A 14,055-nucleotide genomic window follows, 5' to 3' on the forward strand; every position below is an offset into this window, starting at 1 on the left:
GCCTTTGCGAGGTCCAGGTAGGCTGTGTGGACTACATTTCCCTCATCTATGGCCTTGGTAACTGTTTCAAAGAAATCAACTAGGTTTAGGAGGCATGATCTGCCTTTAACAAAGCCGAATTGGGTAGTGTCCAGTGTCTGGAGGTTCCCAATGTCTTTGTTAATTAGTTCCATGATGATGCGCTGCATGGCTTTGCAGACCAAGCTAGTCAGGCTTATCGGTTGATAGTTCCCGGGATCCGTTGTTGCACCACCTTTGTGGAGTGGGAGAACTGTTGCTGTATGCCATTCTTTGGGTACATAGCCTGTGGTGAGGCTGAGCTTGAACAGGGAGTTTAGGTGAGAGGTTAGTTCATTTTGGAGCTTGTGTAGGATGCAGCCTAGGATGCCATCTGGTCCCATTGATGCTGTGTTCTTGGCTTTGGAAAGGGCTGTTTTCACCCGAGTGTCTGTGATGTCTGGGGCTCTACAATCTTCTGGAATGGACACGGGCCCTTTAGGGGGTGAGGGGGGGGATAAAGTTTGCACTGAACCTGTCAGCCAGGATGTTGGCAATGTCTGTTGGTTCAGTGTATTTTTTGTCATTTTGCACTAGCTCAGAGCAGATCTGAGAGCTGCCACTTAGATTCTTGACATAGCTAAAGAAGGCTTTGTGATTATCTTTAGCGTCTTTGGCAATTTTTCTTTTGAAGTTGGCCTTGGATGATTTTATGAGGGATCATAGTTTCTTGCTGGTACTGATTAGGGATGCCTTCCCTTTTTGGGATTTTGCTCTATCATGTAGTAGTTTCCTCCTTCTGTTGTAGAGCTTATTTATGGCTGGGGTCCACCAGACTGGTTTTCTCATTTTGGAGGAGTGAGTCTTTGTTTTACTTGGGATGGCTCGATCCATGCATTCCTGTAGGTGCACATAGAATGCATTTGTGAAGGATTCTGCGGTTTGGGTAGCATTATCCGTTAGCAGTGGGGCTTTGAAACTTTCCACCTCGGTCTTGTGAAGTTTGCTTTTGAAAAGTTTTTTACAGTTGTTTCCCTGACTGGGGGTGGGCTCTGGATGTGGATGTCTAGTGTGATTAGTTTATGATCTGATCTTACCAGCGACGGGTTTACCTCTGGTGTGAACATTGGTCACCCATATTGGTGATGATCAAGTCCAGTATGTTGTTCCAGGGTGTTTGAGTTTATAAACTCTAGAAAGCGTTGGGCAAAGGAGTTTGTACTTGAGTAGTTTTCCCAGTCTATGTTTGGGTAGTTGAAATCACCCAATATCATGGTGTTGGGTAAGATCTTCATATTTTCCAGTGTTTTCAGAAATGCTCAGTGGGGGTCTTGAGACAGGGTGGGTGATCTGTAGCAGGCTACAAACTGAGTCTCCTATTACTAATGTGTTTGGTGTGTTGTTTAGCCTTAAGGGCTGTGATAGCGTGGCACACTGACTTTGTGAAGTATGTGATTTGTGGTTGTTGTTGGGGGGGGGGGGGTTGTTTGGATGTCTGCTTTGGAGGTCTCTGCTGCTTAGGCAGATTTCTATTTAGAGCATCCGGGTATGTTTTTGTGTATTTGTGTGTGATTGGCCGGTGCCATTTCTAATGTCTCACCAAAAGGAGAAAGTTATAAAAAGATTAATGCATTCATTCCACTGCCTTGTGGTTTTCTTTCTACTCTCCTGAAGTAACTTTTAAATTTTTTTTTTTTTTATTTTATTTATTTTTTGGACTATTTGGGTTAAGTTGTTATATTTTGTTTGATGTTTAGTAGTGTGTTTAGCTAAAAGTTATTTAGTTTAGTTTTCACTTTCTGGTCAGATATGCTAGTAATGCAGTTTTCAAACAGCCAGTTCCATTTCACTTTTCCTACTTTCAGTTGAATTGTCCATGTTATAAATGTTGTCTTTAATTTCTAGTGGTTAGATTTACATGGTTGTCATTTTGATAGGTTTTCAGTATTTATTTATCTTGTGTGCACTGTAATGCTATTTCTTTTTTTTTTTTTTCCTGAACAGGGCTTAGGCATAGTGCACGAGTAGGATTTTTTTTTATAGAGGTTGATGACAAAAATAGAGTAATAATGAACTAGTTGGTGATGCACATATATTAAGGGTAAAAAATATCTGCTCCCTGTACTTGATAAATATTTTTATTGCGCCTGTTTATTTGTCTAGGCAGGCTTGTATTTTGCTTCATTCCCCCACCCCTTTTGCCACCAGATTTCAGTTGTTTCTGCAGCTCTGTCTTTTCTTTGACCACGTGATCATATTGCTGGCTAGGCAGTACAACATGCAGTCTAGTATGTGAGTTGTTGCACTTGATCTGCCTGCCTTTCCCCTCCTTGCTTACAGGCAGAGGATCTCCGTAATGTCCCCTGCCTGTCTACAGTGTGCACAGAAGGTCTGTTGTCTTCAGGTCTGAATGGTCATCTGTGGGCTGTACAGTGTTATCACTCTCCCTAATCTTCTAGCAGCCTTGGCTTACCACCCAACTCCAGTAACTGGAACCACAGTGGAATGTACTGCTTTGTGTCATCAACATTGAAGGTGCAGGGGCTTTTTTGTAACAAATAAAGAAAATAAAAGTGCATATATAAATGGGGAAATACAAGGACAAAGCTGCTGTGTTTAATTTGGCCTTTTCCTTTAACCTTGATTTCTAAGAGGTATTAATTCATAATTGTCTTGTTTTTGTGTAGTTTGTTAGCATCTCTAGAGTGGTCATTTTTTCTGTGAATCATCATTAGTGGAATTTTTCTTTTTAGTACTAATTGTACTTTGTTTACCTTTGATAATTTCCAGCATGCTTCTGAGTCACCTGATAACTGGACAGTTTCCCACATCCCAGGGAACCAGCACCGCTTCCTGCTGACCAAACTGGATCCCTCCAGCCTGTATGAGGTTGAGATGGCACCATTTAACTGTGCAGGAGAAGGACAGGCTGCTATGATGACCTTCCGAACTGGGAATGGTAAGATGATGGGATATGTTGAGTTGCAGATCTCACTTGCACCTTCTGGGAAAAGTTGAAATGAGACGCAGATGGGACAGAAAGGAAGTTAAATTATAAAAGCCAAAGTACAGCTAGGGGTACAAGAGGTGTTCGTTAATGTGAACCACTGAGGAGTAATGGCTTAGTGGGGCAGTAGTCTGTAGCATAGCACAGAATGGGTACTATGGTGCTCATGGTCACTGAGCAGGGAAGACACCTATAACAGTGTTTGGTAATCTGTAAAAAAGGGGGTGCTTTAGCCTTCCACAGGACTCATGGCATTCCTTATTGATGTTTTTTTTTTTCTCCACTTCCTAATTTGTAATTTTTTTTCTATGAGTTTTTCATGTACTAATCTGTTTAGTGACCAATCAAGTTATTGTGTGATGGTATGTAGAACAGTCCATGTACAAAAGCAGCAAAAATGGCTAATGACACCTGCAGTGGACAGCAGCGATGTCCACAGCAGGGAGAAGCTGGAGGGACTTTTAAGGTTTTGACACTGACTTCTGTGGAAGGGTTCAGGTCAGATATGGTGCTATCCATGCTCCAGTAATGCATGTTGCAATGTGTAGAATTTCTTATGGAGAAAAGAGGACATGACATAAAATTTTGTGAGTAGTTTGTATAATAAAGGATGGGAACAGAAAGTGCTCTGGAGAACAAGGTCGTAGCAGTGTGTTTGTTAAGACTCGGAAGAAATAAAATCTTGAAACATATTTTCAATGGAGATGGGTGCAGAAGTAGAAGGATTGTTCACAAGGGCAGAGGGCATTGTAGTTATTATGGTATGGTGCAAGAATGAATGTGAGGCCAAGAATGATCTAGTGCATTTTATGGGAGGGACAATAGGCAGCCCTTTTAAGGGACACAGTCTTTTGTGTGTATGTGTACAAATAAATACCATATTATGTATGTATGCATGTTTGTATGTGTGCATGTATGTATGCATGTATGTGTGCATTTATTTAGTTAAAGCAGTGGTATTTTGATATGCAGGTCTGTTAATTTCATTTAGTAGTCGCTATAGAAAATGAGGACACGTACACTTGTTGTGGCTTCAGTTGCTTTGATTGCACATTTTGCCATGTTGAATACATAATTAGACTGTATTCCATTGCACAGAGAAACTGCATTGGGCTTGACATTCGTACAGAATAAACATCTACTCGGTGGTTTGTTTAGGCATGGTGACTGCTGTTGGGTTTAAATTACTCCATGAGGAATGAAAGTTGGACTGTATGTCATCTTCTGGTTGCACATTTTAATAGTTTCATTACAGACAGAAAGAAATTCAGATGTATTTTAACTGCTTCTCATCCAGTAAAAACAGTTGACCTCACTGTTAAACACAAAAGCATCATTATGTCATATGCCTTTGGGAAAGTTATACCAGATATGGCTGTGTTCCATTTGTCTATAAATAACTGTAAAATATTGTTGTTCATATTCTTATACTTTAACATACCTTATGCAAGCAAGCAGCCAACACCAAAAGCACGCAGTCTCGTTTCGACAGCCATTTTCTGTTAATTTGCTGATGTTCCCATATAAAACAACAGGTAGACAAAACGCTTAGATCTGTGTAGCGTTGCTTTCTTGGTCTAGTGCATAAACACAGTAAGACCTTTCAGTATCTATGCTTCATTTTAGGATATTGTTGCTTGTGTATTTCTCAATGTACACTTGAGAGTTTGACAGTATCCTGTGTCAAACTGCATGTTCAGTCGTACATGTCTGTCTCCTTGGACTGCATCCGAAAATGTTTGTTTTGCTGAGTTGATTTTTATTTTAATTATTTTAGGGCTTTATTTAAAAACTCTGTTTCATCTGTTTTGAGCTAGATTTGGTGTACTGTTTAGATAAAGAGAAAGACGTGCATTTACTTGAGCAGTGGAGAAAGTTTCTCAAGCTTCCCTTAAACTGTGCAGGGATTCTTTTAATTACTTTTTCAACTTTATAACCATACCTCTCACCTGTACATATTTTTGCAGAAAGTCCAGATTTTTGCCTCATATTTTTGGTCTGTTCCTCACAAAATTTTTCTTTTTCTGGAAAACCATTGACAATTGAAGCCAGTTAAGTAATGACTGACATTTGTGTTTCACAGTTCATATCCATCAGAAAATGCATATTATTCTACCAATTTTCTAGGTTTTAAGAGAAATATTAATAATATTAAGAAGTCTCTCAGATCACACCTCTCTTCTCTCTGGCAAAGTACTTGTGCCAAAGTAGTACCTCCTAACACTTGATCTATTTCTATAACCCTCTACAATATCACTACTATGGAGCTCTCTTTGACTTGCTGGATTCAACTGCTTGTGCCTACAAAACTCCAGCAAGTAACAATCAAAACTGCTACCCTACCCAACTCCATCCTCAATAATCAAATTGTACACAATGTTGATGTGTAATGTTTGTAAATAACTTGTACCATTGTGTTTCATATTTATTTCCATGCATTGAGACTGTATATACACTGTATAGTGTGTTTTTTTTCTTGTATGTACTGTTAATGTTATGTGGACCGTTTCTTCCCAGGCCTCTTCTGAAAATGGGCTCATCTAGGCCCAGTAGACTTTCCTGGTTAACAAATGCAATAAATAAATATTTAAAATGTGGCCCTATTTTTGCCCTTTATCCAGATTTTTTGTGTTTAGAGATTGAGGATTATGATTCTATGATTCCTGTGTACTAATACTGTGTTTGTCTAAAGGCTCTGTGGAATACTGAAGGGAGGATGAGAGAATACTTTGCAGGAGGTTGTTTTCAATTTAGCAGGTTTTTTTGTTGTTTTGAGTGTTTGCAGTCTTGAATTTACAGAGTAGTGTATCTGCATTGTATTTATTTTATGCTTTGTCACTATAAAACTGCCTCAATTTTGGATGAAAGAAGGCTATGTTAACTGATTTTGAGAAGAAATGCTAAAAGTTTGCCAATCACGTTTTCACTTTCAAGCTGAGCTAGGAGCAGTTTTTTGGAAATTCCTGCAGAGGAATTGAATCAGTGCACTGGTGTGGGTAAATTGTGTTTCTAAGGGAAGAGAAGAACCGTGCTTGTGAGGCATATGCATTGCCTGACAGAGTTGCTAGACACTATACTGTTCCTGAGCAGGATTGTTTTGTATTTGACATGACTCTTCATGGCACCATACTGCCCTTTTGTAAGCTGATTGACAGAGCCTGTGTGCATGTGAATGCATGTCCAGGAGAAACTATTTGGCAGCAAAGCGAAGGAAAAATAAAGTAAAACTGCATAGGGAATGTGAACATGTTTACGATACAAACTACAAAAGTGGTTGGTTAGGCTGGTATTAGATATCTTGACTGTGTATCTGTTTAGATACTGCTATGCACAACTGTGGAATGTGTGTGAAATACAGGAAGCCCAGGCCTGCTGGAAATTTCAGTTGGCTACAAGATGCACCACAACTTTCAATATGGATTTACATGATCATTTTACCTGTCTCAGTACAGGAAGCATTGTGGCAAAGAAAGTCAAGTTAAAAAAAAAAATTAAAAAAAAGTTCATTCAAGTGACAGCAGAGTGTATGATGTGTGAGATACGGCTGAGGACATTAGCCAGTGGTGTAATGGACTTTTGGAAAGATGCAATCCAGTGGTTACAGTAGTTTTGCTGAAGGTAAAGCAAAATGGCTGCTATGATTAAGAAAAGAGGTTGGGCTATTATGGTACATGGTTACAGTCCATATCATCTGATATATGGACAGAATCCAAATCCATATTGTATCAGTATTGATGAAGTCACATGCACTTGGAGTACTTTGTTGAGCAGCATATATGCGTATTATGTGCTACAGGTGCAGCTACAAATGAATGATATGAAACTGGGGGCAAGATGTACTTTCACTTTGTATAATAAAGAGAGCGGAAGGCTCCAGAAGTTCAACTTGGTGGTTTTGTGAGGCACAGATATATGTGTGTATGTACACCATTCAAAACTCAGGAAAGTCACTGTAGAAATAATGATGATGTCACTTGGAAAGTGTTACCCCTCCATGATGTACACCACCAGCAGGGCAGCTAAATGCTTTGTAACAAAAGGTTAAGTAATACGCCCTGAGAGGAAAACAGATGCACCTAGTGGTGACACAAAGTACTGCAGAGGAAGCAGCAGACATGCAACATCTGTCTACACTGAGTCAACTCGAATATTGTAGTTCGAAGTAAGAATAAGCTGTCAGATGTGTGGCTAGAAAATATGGAGTCTCTACAAAGCAGAAATTGTTGTATGTACAGAAAAGACAAAAAGATGAATCCTGAAACCGACAGTGAACAGTATGCTGGGCCAGAGGAAATTGCCAACAAAGTAGAATCAGTTTTATCAAGCTTAGAAAGTCTTTAATGACCCAGTGAATAATGGACAGGAAAACTTGTATCTAGATGATGGATGTGCTGTAAGTAGAGGGCATCTCTTTTCATGATGCAGAACAAAGGCAACTGATGTGCTGTAAGTAGAGGGCATCTCTTTTCATGATGCAGAACAAAGGCAACTGAACAATTGTAGAAACTGCAGAGTATAAATACATTAAGGATATTGGACCAAACTATGTTTACCTAAGGTGGTTATGTACTCTGTGAAGAGACCACTGCAGGTAGTGTTGGAAGCTCATCTAGCAACTAGAAATTTTAAGGAATTTGACATGCCTAGTAGAGTCATTAAAGGTGCCTCTGAGTTTTATTAAAAGCAGTGGGGGTTGCACTGCATGAATAAAGTCAGTTTTCATACAAGTGTTGAACCATCTCATGGCATGTACGTTTGACCTCCCTGTTAGGTAGAATGTGAAGTAGGCATTATGGAAGTTAAAAAATGTGTGTTATGGATTGACAGATGCTTTGCTTTGTTTCATTGATATGATCTGGTAATTCCATACATGTAGTATACACAACAGTAAACCTGTAACAGCCAGGTCAGTAGCACAACAGGATAAAGCCATGACTATGTCGCAAGCAACTAGAGTTCAAATAATAATTTGGATGCCTGTTGGAGCTGATAGGGAAGGATGTGAGTGAATGGCCAGTGCCAGCTCGCCATCCATGGGGGAGGGAAGTGGATTTGGCTTGCCCCTTTGGTGACATCTAACAGGAGCTCTAGGTGTCCACCCCTTGGAATTTGAGTTTGTTGATCCTGTGCTGCCAAGCACAAGTGGAGCAGTCAGAACCAAAGGGAATTCGGTGTGCACAAGCATGCTTCTGCTCAGAGAGCAGTTATAGCTGAGCTTGGAAGAGCCACCACGGCCACCTGGCCCACTACCAACACATGACTATTGCTCTGAGTAGATTCTCAGGCAGAAACAAATGACCCATAGAGCTCTTACCTCACCCAGGAATTATCATGTGAATGCGCTGATTATATATAGATAGAGGAGCCATCAGACTACAGTCCTACGAGAATGAGGGTGTTTAAAAACAAAAAAGAAAACCAGTGACAAAACCTTTCACCCTGTTCCTGTAAATCTCTCTAGGTGCATCCAGCATATGGCCCCACACCAGCTTTAAAGAGAACACTCATCTGAAGGCAAAGACTAATTCTTTAGATTGCTACACACACCAGATCCGATATAGTGTTTGAAACTTGCAGTTTTGCATGTAACATAATTCATGCAGCTGTGCAGAACATTCATTAAGAAAACAGTGATACAAAACCTGAAATCTGAGCAAGTGAAGTTAACATTTTACTACCTAGGGGTAAGTGTTTCTAAATATGGTTGTGTTTGGTGATGCATCACTTGAAAATTTGTGTGAGGGAGAAACTCTGGAGTGAATCTTTCATTTGGTTAATTGGAGAACCAAAATTGGTTTTGTGAATGCATGCTCCCTGTTATGTATGTCATTGACAGTTATTAGATGGGGATGTTTTATAGTCCAGTAAACCTGTTTCAAAGAAGACTGCATTTACAGATGAACAACATAAAATAGATAATTCAGTGTAATAAGGTTTGCTATGTCCATTGGTTATCATTAAATAGCAAACTGTTTTAACTATGAAAGGAACTTCAAGGTGCTAATGCACAGAAACATAGATACAAAAAAGGCATTTGTTTTGTTTGTTCTGAGGGGACAGATAGTTATTTGACATTTATTATATCACCATTTAATATGTTTCTGTTTCCGTATTTCAGGACCAGTGATTCTGTGGTGTATGAGAAGTGGAGACTGAATGGGAGGACAAGAGAAAATGTTTATAAAGCTTCTCTCATCAAAAATATTTTATGCATGTTATATGTATTTTGGCTGTCTATGCAAAATGAAAAGCAGAGTTTTGTGCAAGGTCATTGTTGGGGCAGTCTGACTGCACTGGTATTACTGTATTTTTATCTGTTACAGGCAGCATGAAAATCAGAAACAATGCAGCTTTTGAAGTATTGCATTAGATTTTGTGTGACATCCTTAATGTAATGGCCAGCATATAAATGTAAGGGTGGGGGAAGCAATTTCTCTTTGCAGTTCCAGCGTGAACAGGAAGAAGTTGATTGCATCAATAATTCAGTATTACTAGGCATTAAAATTGATATTTTCCATATTTGACGGTGTTGATAGTGTGCTTGCAATTAAGTAAGCATTGGGTACATTTGGTAAAACCACTGGAAAGGTGGTCTTAAGCAACATTTTGGGTATATAACTAGATTGCTGGAGCTAGCTGTTGGTTCTCAGCTGTTGTTTTTCGTATGGAAAGAATGGAGGTGGTTGTACACATTAGTAATAAGACACAAGGTTGCAAAACAGCATGGTGAAATTAATAGAACATGCTGGAACAATATAATACAACGTAAAAAGGCTCTGTAGTTCTGCAAAAGAAAAATTAATTAGAATGGGACAAGAAGGTGATGAGGACTAAGTTAAGCTAGTAACCCTCCAGATTGTGACTGGATGGAACTAAATTAGGAAAATACAAAGGATTGGATGTACTAATTTGTGTTTTGGGCTCATTTTTTTTATTTTATTTATTTTTATTTAACATTTGTTAACCGGGAAAGTCCAACTTGGAACAAAGCCAATTTTCAGCGGAGGCCCAGAGAGAAACACTCCAGACTCATGTCTTTACTAAGTGTAGGACACTGAAGGAATGTGGTTGCACACTCATTGAATTATTTCATTTTAAAACGCACACTCATAATTTTAAAAAAAGTACTCGGTTTCTATTGCATCAGCTAGTCATCAGCAGAAGTACACTGGCAATATGTGTAGTGCACTGAACGTGTGGGAGCAATGCTGAGTGCACTTAAACCAGTGAATATTTCAGTAGAGAAACGTATCCCCGTGTGTGTAACTGTCTGCTTTAATGGCATGAAGAGTTAACACAGCTGTTTAGATACCAGCAGAATTGTTACTCATAAGTAAGCCTGTTAGAGCTTATGAATGCACTTTTATGCACCTAAAAGTGTTGTTAGCTACTCCATTCTTCTGGAATTCCCTTATAACTGGACCATGTTTTGAATCCAATAATTTTTTTATGCTGCTGCTGACTGTGTTTTGAGGGGATAGGAAAGACTGCTGTTTTGAGTTTTCTAACTCTTTGCAGAGCTCTTCCTCTAAGTGAAGCTTAGCGATCCATAAGGAACGCTGTCAGAGTTCTCTTGAGTTTATAGATGGTTCAAGAGATCCGTAAGGAAAGCTGTCCAAGATCCGTAAAGAAAGCTGTCTGAGTTCTTGTGAGTTTTATAGATGGTTCAAGATGCCTCACTGATCTGCCTTTGAAGCTCATTGAAGTTACCCCTTTAGTTTGCAAGGTACTGCAGTTACATCTAATTAAACTGGGGCTCCAGAACTAGCACAGCGAATGGCTAGGCAGGAATAAAAATGTGTAACACCTTTAATATTTAAATGACATTTGCTACATCTGAAAAAGACATCTATGACATGTCAGATATGTTGCTGTGCACTCAATGCACAAAGGTTTAAGGGTACATATACAAAGCTATGCCACTGAGCTGTCCGTCTTTCATGTGCTTTAGCATTACCATATTTTTGCTTGTGTCATGGGGACACCCAGTGGGGAGTGGCCAAGCCGTAAATCATATGTGTTCGAAGATCATAGGAAGTACAAGGCATCTGAATCTTAAGCCTTGCCCAGTACCCACCCTCAGACTGACCCTTCTGTCTTGAGAAGGGCCAGGCCATTGAAGCCAAGGGTGACTTTGTGAATGCTCCTCAAATCATCCGGTCCCATTTGAAGGAAAATAATGAATTACACTGATTAATTTGCAGTGGGAAACTATCCCAGAGGTATGAAAGGTGTTATATAGTGAACCTTTCTCTCCGCCTTGCTTTATTTATCTTTTGCTGAAGATTTTGAACCTTCGATATATGGAAATGTAAAAGATCCAAGATCACTTGGTCCCTAATGTCTGAAAAAGGCAAGGCATAGATCTCCCCTCAGAAGTCTTATAAGATGCAGAATAAAGAGATGGTGCCTCCAGTCTTTTCTGGTAGCTTAGGATAAGACAAAGTTTGAAAAACAAGAAAGAAGTAATCTGTCTAGATGGTGTGGGACCAGGATGAGGGGAAAAAAAGAGGAGGTGCTGGGGGGACCTATTGTGCTTTGTTGGGGCTGGAGCCCTTTGCTTAAGAGTCCATTTCATATAAGGCTGGCCTTGTTGATTGCATTCAGACCTCTGATATGTATATAAAGGGGGCTATGAGGGGGGTACTTTTATAGTCTCTGGATAAAAGTGAATAACCCTTTCTTAATAATGTTGTTCTTTTTTGTCTTTGTTTTTAGGCCGAAGCCCTGGAAAGAAGTGTCATATCCCTGGATGTAGTCGCCCACAGGTGGAGGATGATGGCTGTATCAAGAGTGAAATCGGTAGCCAGTCGGGCAGTGCCACCCCTTCTTGTACGGTTCAGTTTCTTTTTTTTTTTTTTATCTTCACAGGTAGAACAGAAGTTAGCCAGACATGCTGCTCTAAAAATCTAGGCTTGTGGGCTGGGGATATGGATGTTATCAGGTTATTAGTGCCGAGATGGATGGAGTGCATGATCATGTTTGCTGCATTTTTGCTTGTCTGTTCTACTGGAACTAGAGTTTCTGGTTGACCATGGTGATAGTTTGCTGCATGCTAGTAGATTCCTCAAGTCACAAAATCTTTGTAAAAATCTACAGATTGACTTCACCATAGCACAAAAGTTTATTTATTTTTCACAGGAAAAAAAGTTTCATTTTAAAGTAATGTAGAAATGTACTTGTGATGGCAAATAAGGAACGTCTCCCTCATTTTCTGTCTTTGTCATTACTTGGTGGAAAAACTGCAAATTCCAGGAATCTGGTGTGATTGCTTTACACATGTTGCATCTCTTGAATTTTCTCAGTTTCATCTTTATAGCATATTGTGAAAAAATCTGCATGAAACCACAGCCATCCTGAGTTCCCTTTTGTCTTCATGTCGTGTCTTTTGTTCCTTCAGTATCCCTTTAGCAGGTGCTGCTGTTTATGTCGATGCTGTTGAGATACGTTCGTATGTTTACACTGTTCCACCATTTCCATATTAAAGGTGTAATTCCATTATCCCCACGGCTTCTTGTGCAGACTGTTTATGTTGCTACCCACTGAACATCCTCTCAGCTTTTGGAGAAGGTGTCAGAACCACATGCATATTGGTTCTGCTGAGATGTTATCAAATACAGATGAATAACAAACAACAAACACTTTCTTGTCATATTAGTCGATCTGTGAAGGAGTCCTGCTTTGTGGGTCTACATCTCATCTGTTCTACTGTAGCATTTTACTCAGAAGCTCTCAAGCTTGCATGGGCAGTGCATGTTATAACACTGTGCACCAAACTAGAAGAGCATGTCTATCACTTGTGCCCACCAGTTACTTGGTGAAAACACTTCCTGCAAGTCACAAAATAAAGTTTTAGCATCTACACCATTAAGAATTTATGCAGGGTTATATAGTTCCCTGGCGTACAGGGAACTGAAGCAGCATCCACTGAGTGTAGGGTCCATCTAAGTACATGGAGATGGTGGGGGGCTATTTGGAAGCCTGTAAAAAGAAGAGTCTTTTTTTTTATATCCGCTGATATGGTAAATAACCTATCCAAGTCACAGAGATGGCAGGAAGCTGTTTGGAACCCTGCAAGGACAAAGGGTCCTTTTTTAGCTCAACTGATAGGGTAAGATGTTATATTGAACATGCAAAACCCCTTATTGATGTGTTTAGAGTGGGTTTGAATACACATGAGTAAATCTTTCCATAATGGAAGGATCAAAAGGACGTGCAGTAGCTGGACATTAGTCCTAAAGTTAAGAGGTACCAAAAGAGGACTGACTGGTGTAGTTGCAGTACAGACTAATAACCAAGTGGCTGTAGTGGAAACATGTTTAATGTAGCACTTAAAGCAGACACTGTTCTTGTGGAGTGGCCTTTGTCTGCAGCATTTTTTGTGGGCAGTCAGCTGTCTGATGACAGAAGATAAAGCAGTTAACCATCCACTTGGAAAGCATTTGCTTGGTGTTTGTCAGCCTTTACTTCCATAAACCATAGGTGACAATCAGGTTTTCCATCTTAAATTCATGCACTTTGCTTTTATGTAAAAGCTGAGTGGTTTCTGTCACTCCAGTGGGTTCTTCTTTTGTAAGAAAAACAGTGAGATAAATGAGTTGAGTCAGGCACAGTACAGAAAGTACTTTCAGGAGGAAATGTATGGTTGGTTCTAAAGAGCAGCCAGTCTTTGTAAAAGACGTCCCGCTCACCAGGCTGAACAAGGAGAAGGTCACGGTGAGCTGCCTGTCGGGCGCTAGGATCCGCCACATAACACAAGCACTCAGGTCACTCCAAGGCAAGTACAAATATGACTCTGTCATTGTCCATGCTGGTGTGAATGACCTGAGACGTACCTCCCTGGACTACATGAAAAGAGACATAGAGGAGCTCTCTGAGCATGTAGCCCAGGCTGGTATGACCCTGACCTTGAGTAGCATCTTACCCTCACCAAGAATGATGCCCACAATATGAAGACAAGATGATCAATTTCAACAATTGGCTTCAGTATTGGTGTCATTCAAAGGGGATCCAATGCCTGTCAGCCTGGGAAGACATGCTCGACAAGCCAC

At 39.9% G+C, this 14,055-nt stretch overlaps 1 protein-coding gene across 1 annotated transcript in view; it reads left to right on the forward strand.

Moving 5' to 3' along the window:
* The window catches only part of BOC (BOC cell adhesion associated, oncogene regulated), a 321,403-nt gene that overhangs the window by 249,694 nt on the left and 57,654 nt on the right, over window positions 1-14,055 (forward strand). Inside the window, exons 9-10 of the mRNA XM_044073144.1 lie at window positions 2,788-2,956; window positions 11,723-11,836. Coding sequence (XP_043929079.1) covers window positions 2,788-2,956; window positions 11,723-11,836 — 283 coding nt within the window. The remainder of the gene's footprint in view (window positions 1-2,787; window positions 2,957-11,722; window positions 11,837-14,055) is intronic.

The sequence above is a fragment of the Protopterus annectens genome, chromosome 5.part1 (genome assembly GCF_019279795.1).
Source record: "Protopterus annectens isolate FY-2018-M chromosome 5.part1, PAN1.0, whole genome shotgun sequence".
Classification (NCBI taxonomy): Eukaryota; Metazoa; Chordata; order Ceratodontiformes; family Protopteridae; genus Protopterus; species Protopterus annectens.